The sequence below is a fragment of the Mytilus edulis genome, chromosome 6 (assembly GCF_963676685.1).
Source record: "Mytilus edulis chromosome 6, xbMytEdul2.2, whole genome shotgun sequence".
Lineage (NCBI taxonomy): Eukaryota > Metazoa > Mollusca > Bivalvia > Mytilida > Mytilidae > Mytilus > Mytilus edulis.
The window spans coordinates 39,174,747-39,187,939 of NC_092349.1; the positions used below are offsets into that span (position 1 = coordinate 39,174,747).

At 32.4% G+C, this 13,193-nt stretch overlaps 1 protein-coding gene across 1 annotated transcript; it reads left to right on the top strand.

Annotated features, from left to right (window-relative positions):
- The first annotated feature begins 342 nt into the window (after nucleotides 1-342).
- LOC139529079 (uncharacterized) lies at nucleotides 343-8,167 on the top strand. The gene is made up of 5 exons (XM_071325331.1): nucleotides 343-468; nucleotides 3,079-3,265; nucleotides 4,999-5,141; nucleotides 5,519-5,675; nucleotides 6,782-8,167. Exons 1-5 carry the CDS (start codon nucleotides 462-464, stop codon nucleotides 8,091-8,093), a joined length of 1,806 nt encoding a protein of 601 aa, XP_071181432.1. The 5' UTR covers nucleotides 343-461; the 3' UTR covers nucleotides 8,094-8,167.
- The last annotated feature ends 5,026 nt before the right edge of the window (nucleotides 8,168-13,193 follow it).

Below are 13,193 nucleotides of genomic sequence, written 5' to 3' on the forward strand. Positions count from 1 at the left end.
AAAATTCTCTGTAGATATACTAAGTTAAGATACAATGAATAAGTCCTTGCATACGTAATTTTGAATATAAAAAAGTACCATGTATTACACCGTATGTAATTGATAAAAATAAAACAATTAAAACAAGTTATAAATCATTATAAATGTCAAAATTGTATTGTTTGACAATTCAATAATAAATTTAAAATAATGTGTATAAAAAATATAGATAACAATTATTCGACACCCCTGTTTTCACCTGGACATCGATACACCAATATTTCTTCCAGAAAAATCATCACAAACACGTAATTAAAAAATTAAAGAAATTAATAGACGCAAACAACATTTTGACGTTGATTCATGTTCTTTTCTGAACAAAGGTTATTACTTAATATTCACAACACATATGTGCGGACAACAATGTACGAAACCGACACGATTTACTAAATTAATTAACGAGAAATTATGATTAGATCATTATGAAAGGTAAGAAACAATTATTTGATATCATTATCGTGAAATAATACGACTAATATCACATTCTTGATAACTCTCTCGCTGACTATTCAGTTGAATAGTATTTGTAGTATTCAACTATTAATAATTTATTAATCACAAATTACACCCATACGAGGATCAACTGCTAAATAACATTCATGCACATCACAAATGCTAACCGAGACCTCCCCAAAAAAACAACAACAAAAAATAAACAAAAACGCATTTCCTCTGAGAGGTTGGATAACCGAGTGTTCTGTAATTTCGTCATTTGTAAGAAAAAAAAGCAGTATTTTATTACTTATTGATTTTATATATATATATACATATATAGCTATCACAGTAGTTTGATTGACGCCGTGTCAATCAACTAATCATTTAACTAGACATGTAACAGATAATCACATCTAACAATTAATATTTAAAGTATCCAATATAAAGGATATTACGTGTTACCGATTTTACTCAACACATTGAGAATGGGAACAGGGAATGTGTCAAAGAAACAACATCCCAATCTTTGCAAAGAGCAGAAAACAAGGCCATCAATTGGTTTTTAATGCAGTTAGAAAATCCCGGACCTCGAGGGGGGCCTCAGTTGGCCTATAATAGTTATCAAAGTACCAGAATTATTATAATTTAATACGCCAGACGCACGCTTCGTCTACATATATACATGTAGTACATATATAGGACACTTGATTCCAAAAAGGTGTGCCAAATAACAATAATATGAGTTATATGGTTCGCTACTGACCCCCTACGGATCCATAGAGGGTAAGTAAAATCCATTAACGCGTCAAGAACCCCTATGAAATTTACTACCCCCCCCCCTTTCTACGGTCTCATAGGGGGTCACCACGTGACGGTGTTAAACCAATCACAACGTGATAATTTACCCGCGGTGCGATAATGTATATTAGTTCAGCGAAGTACGTGTATATACTAGGAGGTGTTCGGTATTAACTCTCTGTGAAACATCGACAAAGGAAAAACGAAAATACATTTAGAGGTAAAAAATATATGTCAAGTATAGACAGGAGCTTATATTCATAGTTTTTTCTGTGCTTCCCAAATGCTTATCAAATTACCTCTGTCCATTACACAGGATGGAGGTTCATGTTCAATATGAGAGTTGTTTTTCCATTCGTTTAATGTGTTTGACCTTTTGAATTGCCGTTTGCAGTAAAAATGGTATTTCTGTAGTTTTGTTACATTTCATATACAGAAATAATTAGATTACAATCGAAAAGTACAATATCACTACTATACATTTTTCAAGGTTCTTGCATGTTAAAGATGCAACTTTGGTTTCGCATATACTTCAACTAAAACTCATCATGATGATTGTAACAAAATACATCAATTGACATGACTACCAAGACATTGACACCTACGAGAACTTTCGTTCTACCAGTTATAGAACTATTGGTATCGACCTAATTAATTTCCTCATTTACAACTTTTTGAAATGAACCATAATCAGGAACGAACTTAATTATTAGGAGTCAGTATCATACAATACTATGATAAACAGCTGCACCAATGCTTGCGCCTTTATTGTGCATATTGGAAGAGTTGCAAGAATAAAATGGGATATTTTGAAGGCATTTAATCATAAAATCACAAATTTTAACAAGTTTCCACTATATCAATCAAAGCAAATTCGAGTTATGGTACTATATGTGAAAAATCAGATCTGACAGTTAAAGTAACATTACTCTGAAGCAACAAACCAGGCAATTTTTAAATTAAAAAGGGAGCTTCCTTTCATCAACTTCCATAATAAAGTATATATATAGGGAGGAAATCGACCCTTAAAAAAATTCGGAAGAAAGCTTTTTGCCGTCTTTGCAAAGTTGTGTTAAATTATGTGAGAAATACTGAAAGATACTTTATTTGTGATAAATTAAATCACTACTAAATATGCTATACAGTTATGAAATTTTAATGTCTACCTCCATGTCGATACAGTACAAAGTCCATGCTTTCCTCAGACTGAATGGTTATGGTGACTACACTGATTCCGTTGGATGTGTACTGATTGACGTTTTTTAAATGCATTAGTGAAATTTTTAGGAAATTTGTATATAAAAAGAAAACGACGATTAAGTAGTTTTAGGCAAAACAGTCTTGTTTAAAAAAAAATGGGAATTATGTTATTAAAATTCGATCTATTACGATTTAAGGACGGATGTATCTGTCGGACCAGACAATGGCAACGGCCAACGTAACCATGTCACACTCGTTTCACTTACGTTTGTTGGGACGTCTTCGAGAAAGGTAACGCATAATTCCACTCTTTCTTGGAATCAACATCGATTGGCATTAAAAACGCATTATAACCAAATATAACCTTCACGAAAGTAAAAATAACAAACAAAAAAAAGAAAATGGACAAACACTTGAAACCCTAATTTTCTTAGGACACCTTGTATTGGAGAAATTAGGTTATGGTTTTGGAAAGTATCTAGGTAAATTGTTCATAAAGAAACTATCTAACATTAACATGATGAAGTTAAATTAACGCTTAAAAAAATAAACCGAAATTAATAACCATGCTAAAAACTGACTTAATATTCATAATACAATTTACAGGTATAATATTAGTCGGTATCTATCTGATTATCAGCACAAATGTTGCCTTGTGTCAGGTTATACCCGGCCTGTCACCATCAAAACCAAACCGAATGTTACAGGCATGTATGACTAGAACGGGACCAGTTGCTAGCAGTGAACCAGCTTACAACAATCAACCAGCTAACTCTATCAATCAGTGGTGCCAGTGAGTATCAAACTGCACAAATATAATTTAAAACACAGATTATAGACTTCAATATAATGCAAGGCAATTAAAATTCAAATGAATAATGTATAACAGTTGAAAAGTTAGACATGTTAGGAGCAAAGAAGTATAATGAGATCGTTAATAAGTGTTCTATGGAAAACGCACTCACTGTTCAGATCGAAATCTACTGCCGGAGAGGAGGTGTGTTCACGTTTCTCCAACATTTGATAATTGGAGAAAGATGACTTTTTAAGCAATATGAATTAATGAACACTTCCAGGAGTACCAGTGAATCCAACTCAGACTAACTTTTGAATAATCTGACTGATTGTTAATTGAGAAAAAGTCAAATTTAGAAAAATTTATTTACTATACCAAAAAGCAGTTGTACGCAAAAACAGTGATTTTCAAAGAAAAAGAATTCAATCACATAAAATGATATTAAAACAATATGAGCCTAATAGACAAAAACACTATAAAATGTTGGAGATTATAAACAGAAAAATTCGTCATCTTGCGGGAACATTAATACTATTACACATATATAATAAGTATAATTAATAAAGACGACAAAGTCATGTTTTGAATATGCACATGGACATGCCTTTAAGTTAGGGAAACCTTAATAGTATTACACAACTAATTCTGCACTATGAACTCTTAAAATGAAACACAATGAATAATTCATTAAAAAATTAAAAATTAAACAAGTTATGTACAGTATAATACTGAAATTTTTATTGCATACATATATAGAGTTTATTAGCAAATTGTCAATAAAATACGCCACAGTTCAATTACCTCAAAGACAGTGATCTTTCAGTGATGAAATTTTGTTATTAATGTTTCTGTACTCGTTGATTTCCTTCCTTCAGTTTCTAATTTTATTCGTTTGATTTCTACATTGTCCACGGCATTCTAATACCAGTTATTGGACGAATTCACAAAAGGTTTCATTGTATTCAACATTAAGTTAAGATTCACTTGAAAGCATTTTTTTTTATATTATATCTGTTTGTTTTGCTCACACATTGTTGTCAATTTAAAGGAATTATATACGACTGTCATACAAGTGAGACGTTTTGCTAGTTTTAAAACTAGGATTTATCCACAATTTTCTACATAAGGAAATGCCTGTCCCAAATAATGCAAATACCAGTTTTTTTTTTAATTCGTTTGATGAGTTTGAGCTTTTTTATTTACCATTTGATAAGGGACTTTCCGATTTGAATATTCCTTAGAGTTCGGTATTTTACTTTTTTCAGTACTGCTACCGGAAGAATTATTTGGTCTACTAACTCGAAAAAATATTGATTATATTTTTTTTTAATTGCCTATATAGAAAATAAGGTGATATGACAATGAAACAACTCTAAAATCTTCGGTGTGTATGTGTTTATTGTTATGATGCTGCTGTCATTGCTTTGTATACTGTAATTATAAACACTAGTCTCTGAGACAATTAGCCGAAACATCTGTGATATCTTCAGCTATTTGTGTTTTCCTGATACTGAAGAACTTGTAACAGGCTTCACGATATAACTATGACCAAACACAGTTTTATTTTTAAGCGTATGGTTGGTGAAACTTTCACCATGGTAATTTTATTCTAATACTAAAATGACAATCGATCAAACATCTGATTCCCCGAAACACCTTTAATCCTTTATTGTATTCTGGAGTCGCACTTACATTGAACAGACAATTGTATTCTTTTATCTTTATAACAGAATCTACCAGACCACTTTACCATGTGTAACAAAGTATTTACCATCGGCTAGTGCTTCCAATCCCAACGACTGGTACCTAAGTCTAGTATATGACCAAGAATACGCAAACAAAACCAGTAATGGTGTTTGTTCTAGACTTAAAAGTAAGTTTTTTTTACACAACTTCATTTCATTTGCTGTGACACATTGAGATCCAAAAAGTCTGAGTATGAGATCTACGAGAACAATCCAAAGGTCGAATATTCACTGGGAAATTAGAGGGATAACAGATAATCATTTAAAATGAAGACATTCAAAAGCTGTATTGTTGTCTCAGTCGCTAGTAAATTGCAAACAAAATCGAAACATTAAATGTTACGAAAACAGTTAATAGATATAGAATGAATCTGTAATACAAATTCAGGAAAAAAATAAAAGACGGCATAAATTTACGAAACAAGTTAAATGAATTTTAATGAATTAAGACATGTTAGCCTGAATATACGACCAAATAATAATAATTTATCATTCATTTTGACAGAATATGGAAACAGAATGGGATGCCTGACAACAGACATGAATCATGCAGAAATGTGTGTCAGCTTGCTCACATCACCAATAGCATCGCACATACACAAGGCGTTCCAGCTTAACTCTACATCGAATGTTGGAGATGAAAATTCACTCAGAGCTTGCTTGTATGTTCAGTTTTAAAGATTTACTTTGAAATTAGATGAAGATAATGAACAAAATCAGAAATGATTCATTATCGGACCAAAAATTGTCAATTGTTTTCTACAAGTCGAATTTGATATTAGTATTGCCCTATTATTTAATGGCTTACTGCTTTGATATTATTTTCTACAAGTCTATTTAATCTCCTCACCGGCGAAATTTCAAAATGAATAGGAATGTTGTGCTTTCAGTGAAATGTGCAAGCTCAGCGATATGCTTTTTAATTAAACTTGAATAATTCTTATATGATTGAATATTGACAAAACATGGCTTGTAATTGGAACGATAGTATTTCACTCTTTTAATTATAGTTCACACCATATATATTTCACTGTGATATATTCATGTGTAACTAGAAAGAACGATTCCTATCAAAAATCATATCTTCTCTTATATGACTACTGTGCTACAAGTCAAAGCTCTAACCGACGGAGTTAACATGATAAGTATTTCCCTACGAATAGCCGCTAAGTATCTACTACTCAAGGGAAACAATGCCATCAAACTTTGCACCCACCAGAGTCCTCATACCATTATGACTCAAGCTACACATGTCCTGACTACATAAGAAGCAATCCGCATACGGCTTGCGAAGTATCTACTGAACAAGGGAGGCAAATCCCGTTTCACATGCGCAACACACATGATCAGAATTCTAGGGATATCTGAAGGTTAAAATTGATTGAAAGAATGAAAAATGATTGAGATTCATTTATATTCATATTAATAAGATTTGAAATTTTTATTTTTTTCTGCAAGTTTTTAATGTGTAATATGAGACTGAAAAATTTACACATTAAATAGAACCAATACAAAAAGCAGACAACGACCAATCAACAGAAAAAGACAAGTAAATTGAAATTAAGTAAAACAAATCTTATTTTAAAAATAAACCCAGAACTTGCGCTCATACAATTTTCCAATTTTTCCAGAGTACTGAATAAAGTTGGGTTGAACTTTTTTGTTTTGGAAGGATAAACAACCGTCGTGTTTTTACTCACATGGGTTGAGAAGTCATGTAACATATTTTGGCTTATTTTCAATATTGTTACCTATTCTTTAATTTCAGAATTCCAGTAACAGCTTCAAGATGTTTTGAACCGTTTTTTAAAACGTGTCGAAGAGGAATACGAAAACTTCTTTCAAAATATTTTATGATACTGAGTGGAAAATGTCTACACATTGCTAGAAAATACCAAAATGTTACAACCCCTAAACCGAACGAAAAAGGTGAAGTCACATCTGCGAAACCATCGGAAGAGGAAGAAGACACAGAAGACACTTCACATAAGACTTCAGGAAAAGACAGAACAGAAACATCAGATAATTTACAACAACACAACATAAGATTGCCATCAACTGCTCAGTCTGACGACAATGATAATACCAAGTTACGATCCAAACATATACATAGACAAACTCCGGATTCAATATCTGGTAAAATACTATCAACTTCAACAATAAATCTAAAACATATAAAGTCTATGGGAACAAGAAACAAGGCTGTACCACAAATACGACCTCCTTTCGAAAACGTAGTTAAAATGAGAATAATAGAAAGAGTTATTCATTCAGATGTCGAAACTGAACCAAATCAAAATTCAAATCGTTTTAATGTCGTTCCAGTTAAACATGCAATTCACGTACATGAACCTTTTGTTGTAACTAAGCACAGATTTGAAGGGCATGGACAGACGACAAAACCTCCAAAGCAAATAGATAATAAACATCCTTCTACCGACGAAAATACTGATGTGTCAGAAGTCGACGAAGATGAGCCTTCTACTCATTCTAATAATCAGTTGGAAGACAATAAAACGTTCCAGAAAATTGTTCATACAACACCTCGAACATTAACACCTGACATAAGGGATGACAGTTTCTTTCAACAGAAACCTGCCAAGCAGATGGAAACGACCACTGTTACGTTAGAAAAAGTGACTGAAGACATTTACATAGAAGATAGTAAAATCTTATCGGCAATGAAACCACTGTCCGAGAAAGAAATAGATCGTCCAGATGAAGTAAAAGAAGTACAGAGTATTCTGACAACTTTTGATAACTTTACTGAAAGCAGCAGTTCAAGTGAAGATGATAGTGTGATCGATGAACCTGAAAGAAGTGATAGTGAAGATGACAGTGAGATTAGTGAAAATGACAGTGCGATCAGTGAGTCTGAAAGAAGGACCAAAGTTCAGTCTACTGTTTCTTCTACTCTTAAAATTGATTTATCAAATCAAGTAAGGATAAGAACTACTACAGAGACATTTAAATCTCAAAAGGGTTCACAGAAAGGCGGATCAGGAGGACCAACACTTGGATATAGTTTTATTGTTTTAGTTACACTGACGGTTATATCTTTTTCAATCAAAACACTGTAACTTGATTGTTCTTTCTTTTTGTATTTTTTTTAAAGTATATTGTTCTTTGTAATTACATGTTTACCGCCTCGTCAGTGGTTGTCTTATGTTTTATATCTTATGTTTTGTGTAATTTGAATTTATCTGGGGACTTCTAATTTTACACATTTCTGCTCTGGACAATTTAGTGCCCGACATTTGTATATACACCTGTTTATTAATGAACTCTGTATGTTGATCTTAAGATCTCTTTTGTTTATTTGTGTCGTTGGATTGGTTCCTATCTCAATGAGGTATTCCTATTTTCCTGTTAATCATTTCTTAGTATATTTTTTTCATAAGTAAGTTTTAGAAATAAAAACGAAAATACAAAGATGGTAACCGTTGGTTCAAGATTAAAGATAATGTCGACTACATTATATCATTCCTTCGGCAAACTTTCAGAAATGTATCGTACCACAATAGTCGATTTCTTGATCTATGGTTCCGGATCATTAAGTATCATAATAGATTTTGCAATTAATCTCTTGGTATCTGTCTCCTGTTAGCATTGCATTTATGGGTTATCAACTTCCTATCCAAACTACTTTGAATAAACGAAATAGGTATTCCAAAAATACAGAATTCAAAGGTGAACCAAAAAAAGGGACAGAACATAAAAGCTAACAAATTCAAACGTTATCATCCAATAGAACAGAACGAGCGAAAAATACAACTGTCATAATCCTGACATATTATTTAGAAAAGAATGATAGATTAATCTGTTTACATAGCAAGCTATAAACCTCCCGTTTGAATGGCAGTTATTCATAGCTTCATTATATTACATGTGACACAAATTTTTGATCAACCAAAACATACATGATTCATACTCAAAATTGAAATCATTTCGTTTGTGATATTAAAATAACCACTGTTATCGAAATGAATGTTTAAGAAATGAGCTGAAGGGTGCTGTATCCGTGATTTCCTAATATCTAGTTCTCTTATAGGATTTACCAATGGGACTTGATCAGAAAAATTAAGATTGTTAATGGAAAGAACATCACAAATTTAAAGACTCATATCCATTCTTATTTTTAACAACATGCACAAGCTATTGAAGAAACTCATTTAAAATATAAGAATATATTGACGAAGAGAGGTGCCCAGTTGGGTGTCATCGGAATGCCGAAAGGGGAGTTTGAACACTTTGAGAATGATGTCAAAAATGCTTCCCTCAATATTATGTCATTGATTCACTGGCTTTCACTGAGTTAAGTCCTTTAGAAGGACGAAATTTATCTATATTTACAAAACAAATTTCTTAAAGTCAACATGGAACAAACAATATAAACGGTACTAATTTTATTGTACCTGATGCACATTTTGACAATCAATGTCTCTTCAGTGGTGCTCGAGGTTAATTTATTTGTAAATCGAAATGCTACAACAAATTTTAGAGAACAAATCAAAATGAACCAAAATTATAGCCAAATCCCAACAAAGAATCAGAGCTTTTGCACGAGGGAGATATATTTCTTAACCTTAAATATCTTGATTTTTTTTTTATATCAGTCAATATCAATTAAACAATGTACTTTAATGACAGTACCGCAGTACTGGCTGCTGGGCCGGTGATACACTCTGGGACTAGCAGATTACATCAGAGACATATACCAAGTTGTAGAATTACATTCACGGTACTTTTCATATCCCACCATATGCGCATTTCAGCAATTGATATCTTTTTAGTTGCAAGTCATGTTATTGTTGAATTATCCTGGACATTATGTATAGACATGATCATTGAGTCGGTGGTTGACTCCGGGTTCTCCAGTTTCCTGTACAAGTAAAAACTGCAAGCCACGAAAAAGCCATTACTATGATATAAATGGAGTTAAAAACTAATAATCAATCAATGGTTGAGCTTTTGTTTGTTTAAAATATCAATTTAAAATTCAATACAGTAATATGTCAGTATATATGTACAGATGTCTGTTGGGCCAAATGTGTCGGAATTTATACCGAAATATAGTTTCCAAGAGTTCGAAGAGCCACTTCATACCAGTAAAAGTCTGAAATGCCCTATATCTGAACTCGTCTGTACTGATTTGTATTCGACCAGTATGAATTATCTGACATTTACTCGATATTACTCGACTGTAGTCTGAACAATACTTAACATTCTGAACTAGTACTGGACCTTTACTGGACCACTACGTAACTATTTAATAATTTTCTGAACCATACTCGATAAAGTCATAACCATTCTTCCAATATCTAAAGCAGGCTCGACCTTGTTTGAACCATAACCAACCAGGTCTGAACCATATCCGACAAACTAGTATATCTATTTCTATTCGTTGTATTTCACCAATAAGGACTATTTTAAACAACAGTTATTTCCCTTTGCTTAAAATTTGCACAAACAAAATTAAGGAAGCTGGCTTGTCATGTTTTGGACTTTTTGTTAGATTTTCGGAATCCTCTGGTTTTATCCATTTGAATGCCTTAAAAAATTTGCCCGGTGACCCCCATTTTTCTTTTTGAAATTCTTTAACATGTATAATGATAAGCCATCTGTAGAAGTCTTATAAAATTTTAATTACTTTTTAACAGTTTTTGAGAACTTTAACTTGTCAATGATAAAGTTATGAAAAGTCAAGAGAGAATATTTTCCCGCCAAAATTTCAATGGCTCATATCTTGAAAACAAGCATGGTGACCTATATATTTTTTTTGCTCTTTGGATTCCTTTATTAAATCCTTATCAATATAAACTAGTGTTTTGAAAAGTTAATTACTTTGAAACTGAGAAGCGAACTCCCTTAAAATCCTGATTCCATTCGTTTGATGTGTTTGAGCTTATGGTTTTGCCATTGATTGTAATTATAGTCTTTCCGTTTTGAATTTTCCTCGGCTTCGGTATTTTCATGATTTTACCTTTTTACAAATAGCATTGAAACCAATATTTCAAAATATACATGATATAGTCATCAACACCTTATTCATCAACACTAATATAGATATATACACACAATGTAGATCACCAGACCAAATAAAGCGATTTACAAATTAAAAAAATATGTAATAAATTGATTTTTTAGTTTAATTATCGAATTATTACGTATATTACCATGTTCATTAAAAATTCTAGAACATTCGACCGTTAATATCATAAATGGTTTTCCCATTATTAGGATTGTTTCGGATACATTCCTTATTTCTGGGAAATTTTCGAAAGTATTAAAGCCGGGTATACAAGAATGGTGACTACCCAGTTAAGTTGATATCGCAGAGAACATTTTTATATGAAGCAACTTTAATAATTGATTTTAAAAATCACCTTCTTTTTGTAAATCCAAGAATTTTATGTTATAGAACTTCCATAGCAATCCTTGATAACCTTTTAAGTAAGGAATTGGGTTCCAAAATTAAAATTGCCAAACCTTTTAGGTTGAGTATTTAAAATTGATTAGAATTGAACCAATGACATACATTAGGCACCTTAATAAGGTTAAATGACTTCAGTACAAGAGTGTTTTACAGGTAAAAAGAAAGTCCTACTATTTTTATAAGGGTCAAAGTAGTGCGAATCATATGAATAAAGAACGTAGAATTTTGTCATTTGTCGCTACAAATGCATATGACCTTTTTCGCTGCGATATTTAGCAAACGTTTTTCACGAGAATGAAGGAGTCACCTCAACTGTTACAGTTTTATGAGTCCACTGGCGCGTGCATGAACGTTTTGCTTACTCGTATGACAAAGAAGTGAACAGCTTCTGTGGAGGAAGTGTCATGGTGTGGGCTGCTATCTCTAATGACTGTAAAACTCAATGACATAGAGATGAAACTCTAAAACCTCACATTATGCATGTTATTGACCGACAGGATAATTCTATGCCTCATACATTGCGTTTAATACTTTGAGCAGATTAAACATCAATGTGCTGCTTTATCCTTCAAAATCAGCGGACTTGTGTCCTATTGAACATGTAAGTGACCAGATGAATAAAAGTAGGACGAAAGATACCAAAGGGACAGTCAAACTCATAAATCTAAAACAAACTGACAACGCCATGGCTGAAAATGAAAAAGACAAACAGAAAAACAATAGCACACACGACACAACATAGAAAACTAAAGAATAAACAACACGAACCCCACCAAAAGCTAGGGGTGATCTCAGGTGCTCTGGAAGGGTAAACAGATCCTGCTCCACATGTGGCACCCGTGTGCACTAGCATCAATGGCTGCCTCGAATACTTGGTCAGCTCCGACAAATTTTGTAACAGAGATGGCTTACAATTCAACTCGACAACATTAGAACATTGATTGCATGCTTGCCGAGGGGATGCGGGGCAGTGTAAGCAGCGATAGATGGTCATATGCGGTACTTGCTTCAAGGCACTGGAAGTAGCTCTAATATGTCCTGTTCTCTCTTCAACCATTACAATCACACATTTCAAAACTCTGTGTACGCTTCAGAATAGAATAAAATAAAATAAAAGATAAAACTGAAAGTGTCGTTTTTTAACCTCTAAGTTATAGTGTTGACTGGAAATGTCATTCATATTTGAATTTTCTCTAGAAGCACCTAACACTTATCTTTTTTTTTTACATAACCTTCTATATGTGATTATTTAAAACCATTAATCATTTTTGTGATATATTATATAGATGACATTATATCAAAATATCAATAGAGCTTGTTAATACATTATGATCGTAGTGTTAATATCTTCCGACAAAACTTGCAAATATGTTATGTCAACAGGGGTAGGTAGATGAAAAATCAGGTCATTGAAGGTTGCGCAAATGAAAAAGACCCACGTATTTCAAGAAATTAATTATATATCCTACGTCTGTGACGAAAAGTAACGTGTTTTGGAAATAATTTTCATCTTAGAAGTCCGCGACCGAAAATAAACGAACAGTTTAATACAAGTAGAATATTAAAAATGGCAGTTTTATGTTTTAAACAGTTGTTAATGATGACATCTTTTACTTTAATTTATATACAGATATTTGTATGAAAGTAATATCTGTCCCTGTTGAATGATTAATTCAATGAAAATTATACTAAAAAATGATAATATGCATATTTTTGAGAATATAAATGATTACAAGAAAACATT

What these genes read in the sequence shown, in the direction of transcription:
- LOC139529079 (XM_071325331.1), top strand. An exon ending in TCTATCAATCAGTGGTGCCA is followed by an intron (nt 3,266 to 4,998) that starts GTGAGTATCAAA and finishes TCTTTATAACAG; the next exon opens with AATCTACCAGACCACTTTAC. An exon ending in TGTTTGTTCTAGACTTAAAA is followed by an intron (nt 5,142 to 5,518) that starts GTAAGTTTTTTT and finishes TCATTTTGACAG; the next exon opens with AATATGGAAACAGAATGGGA.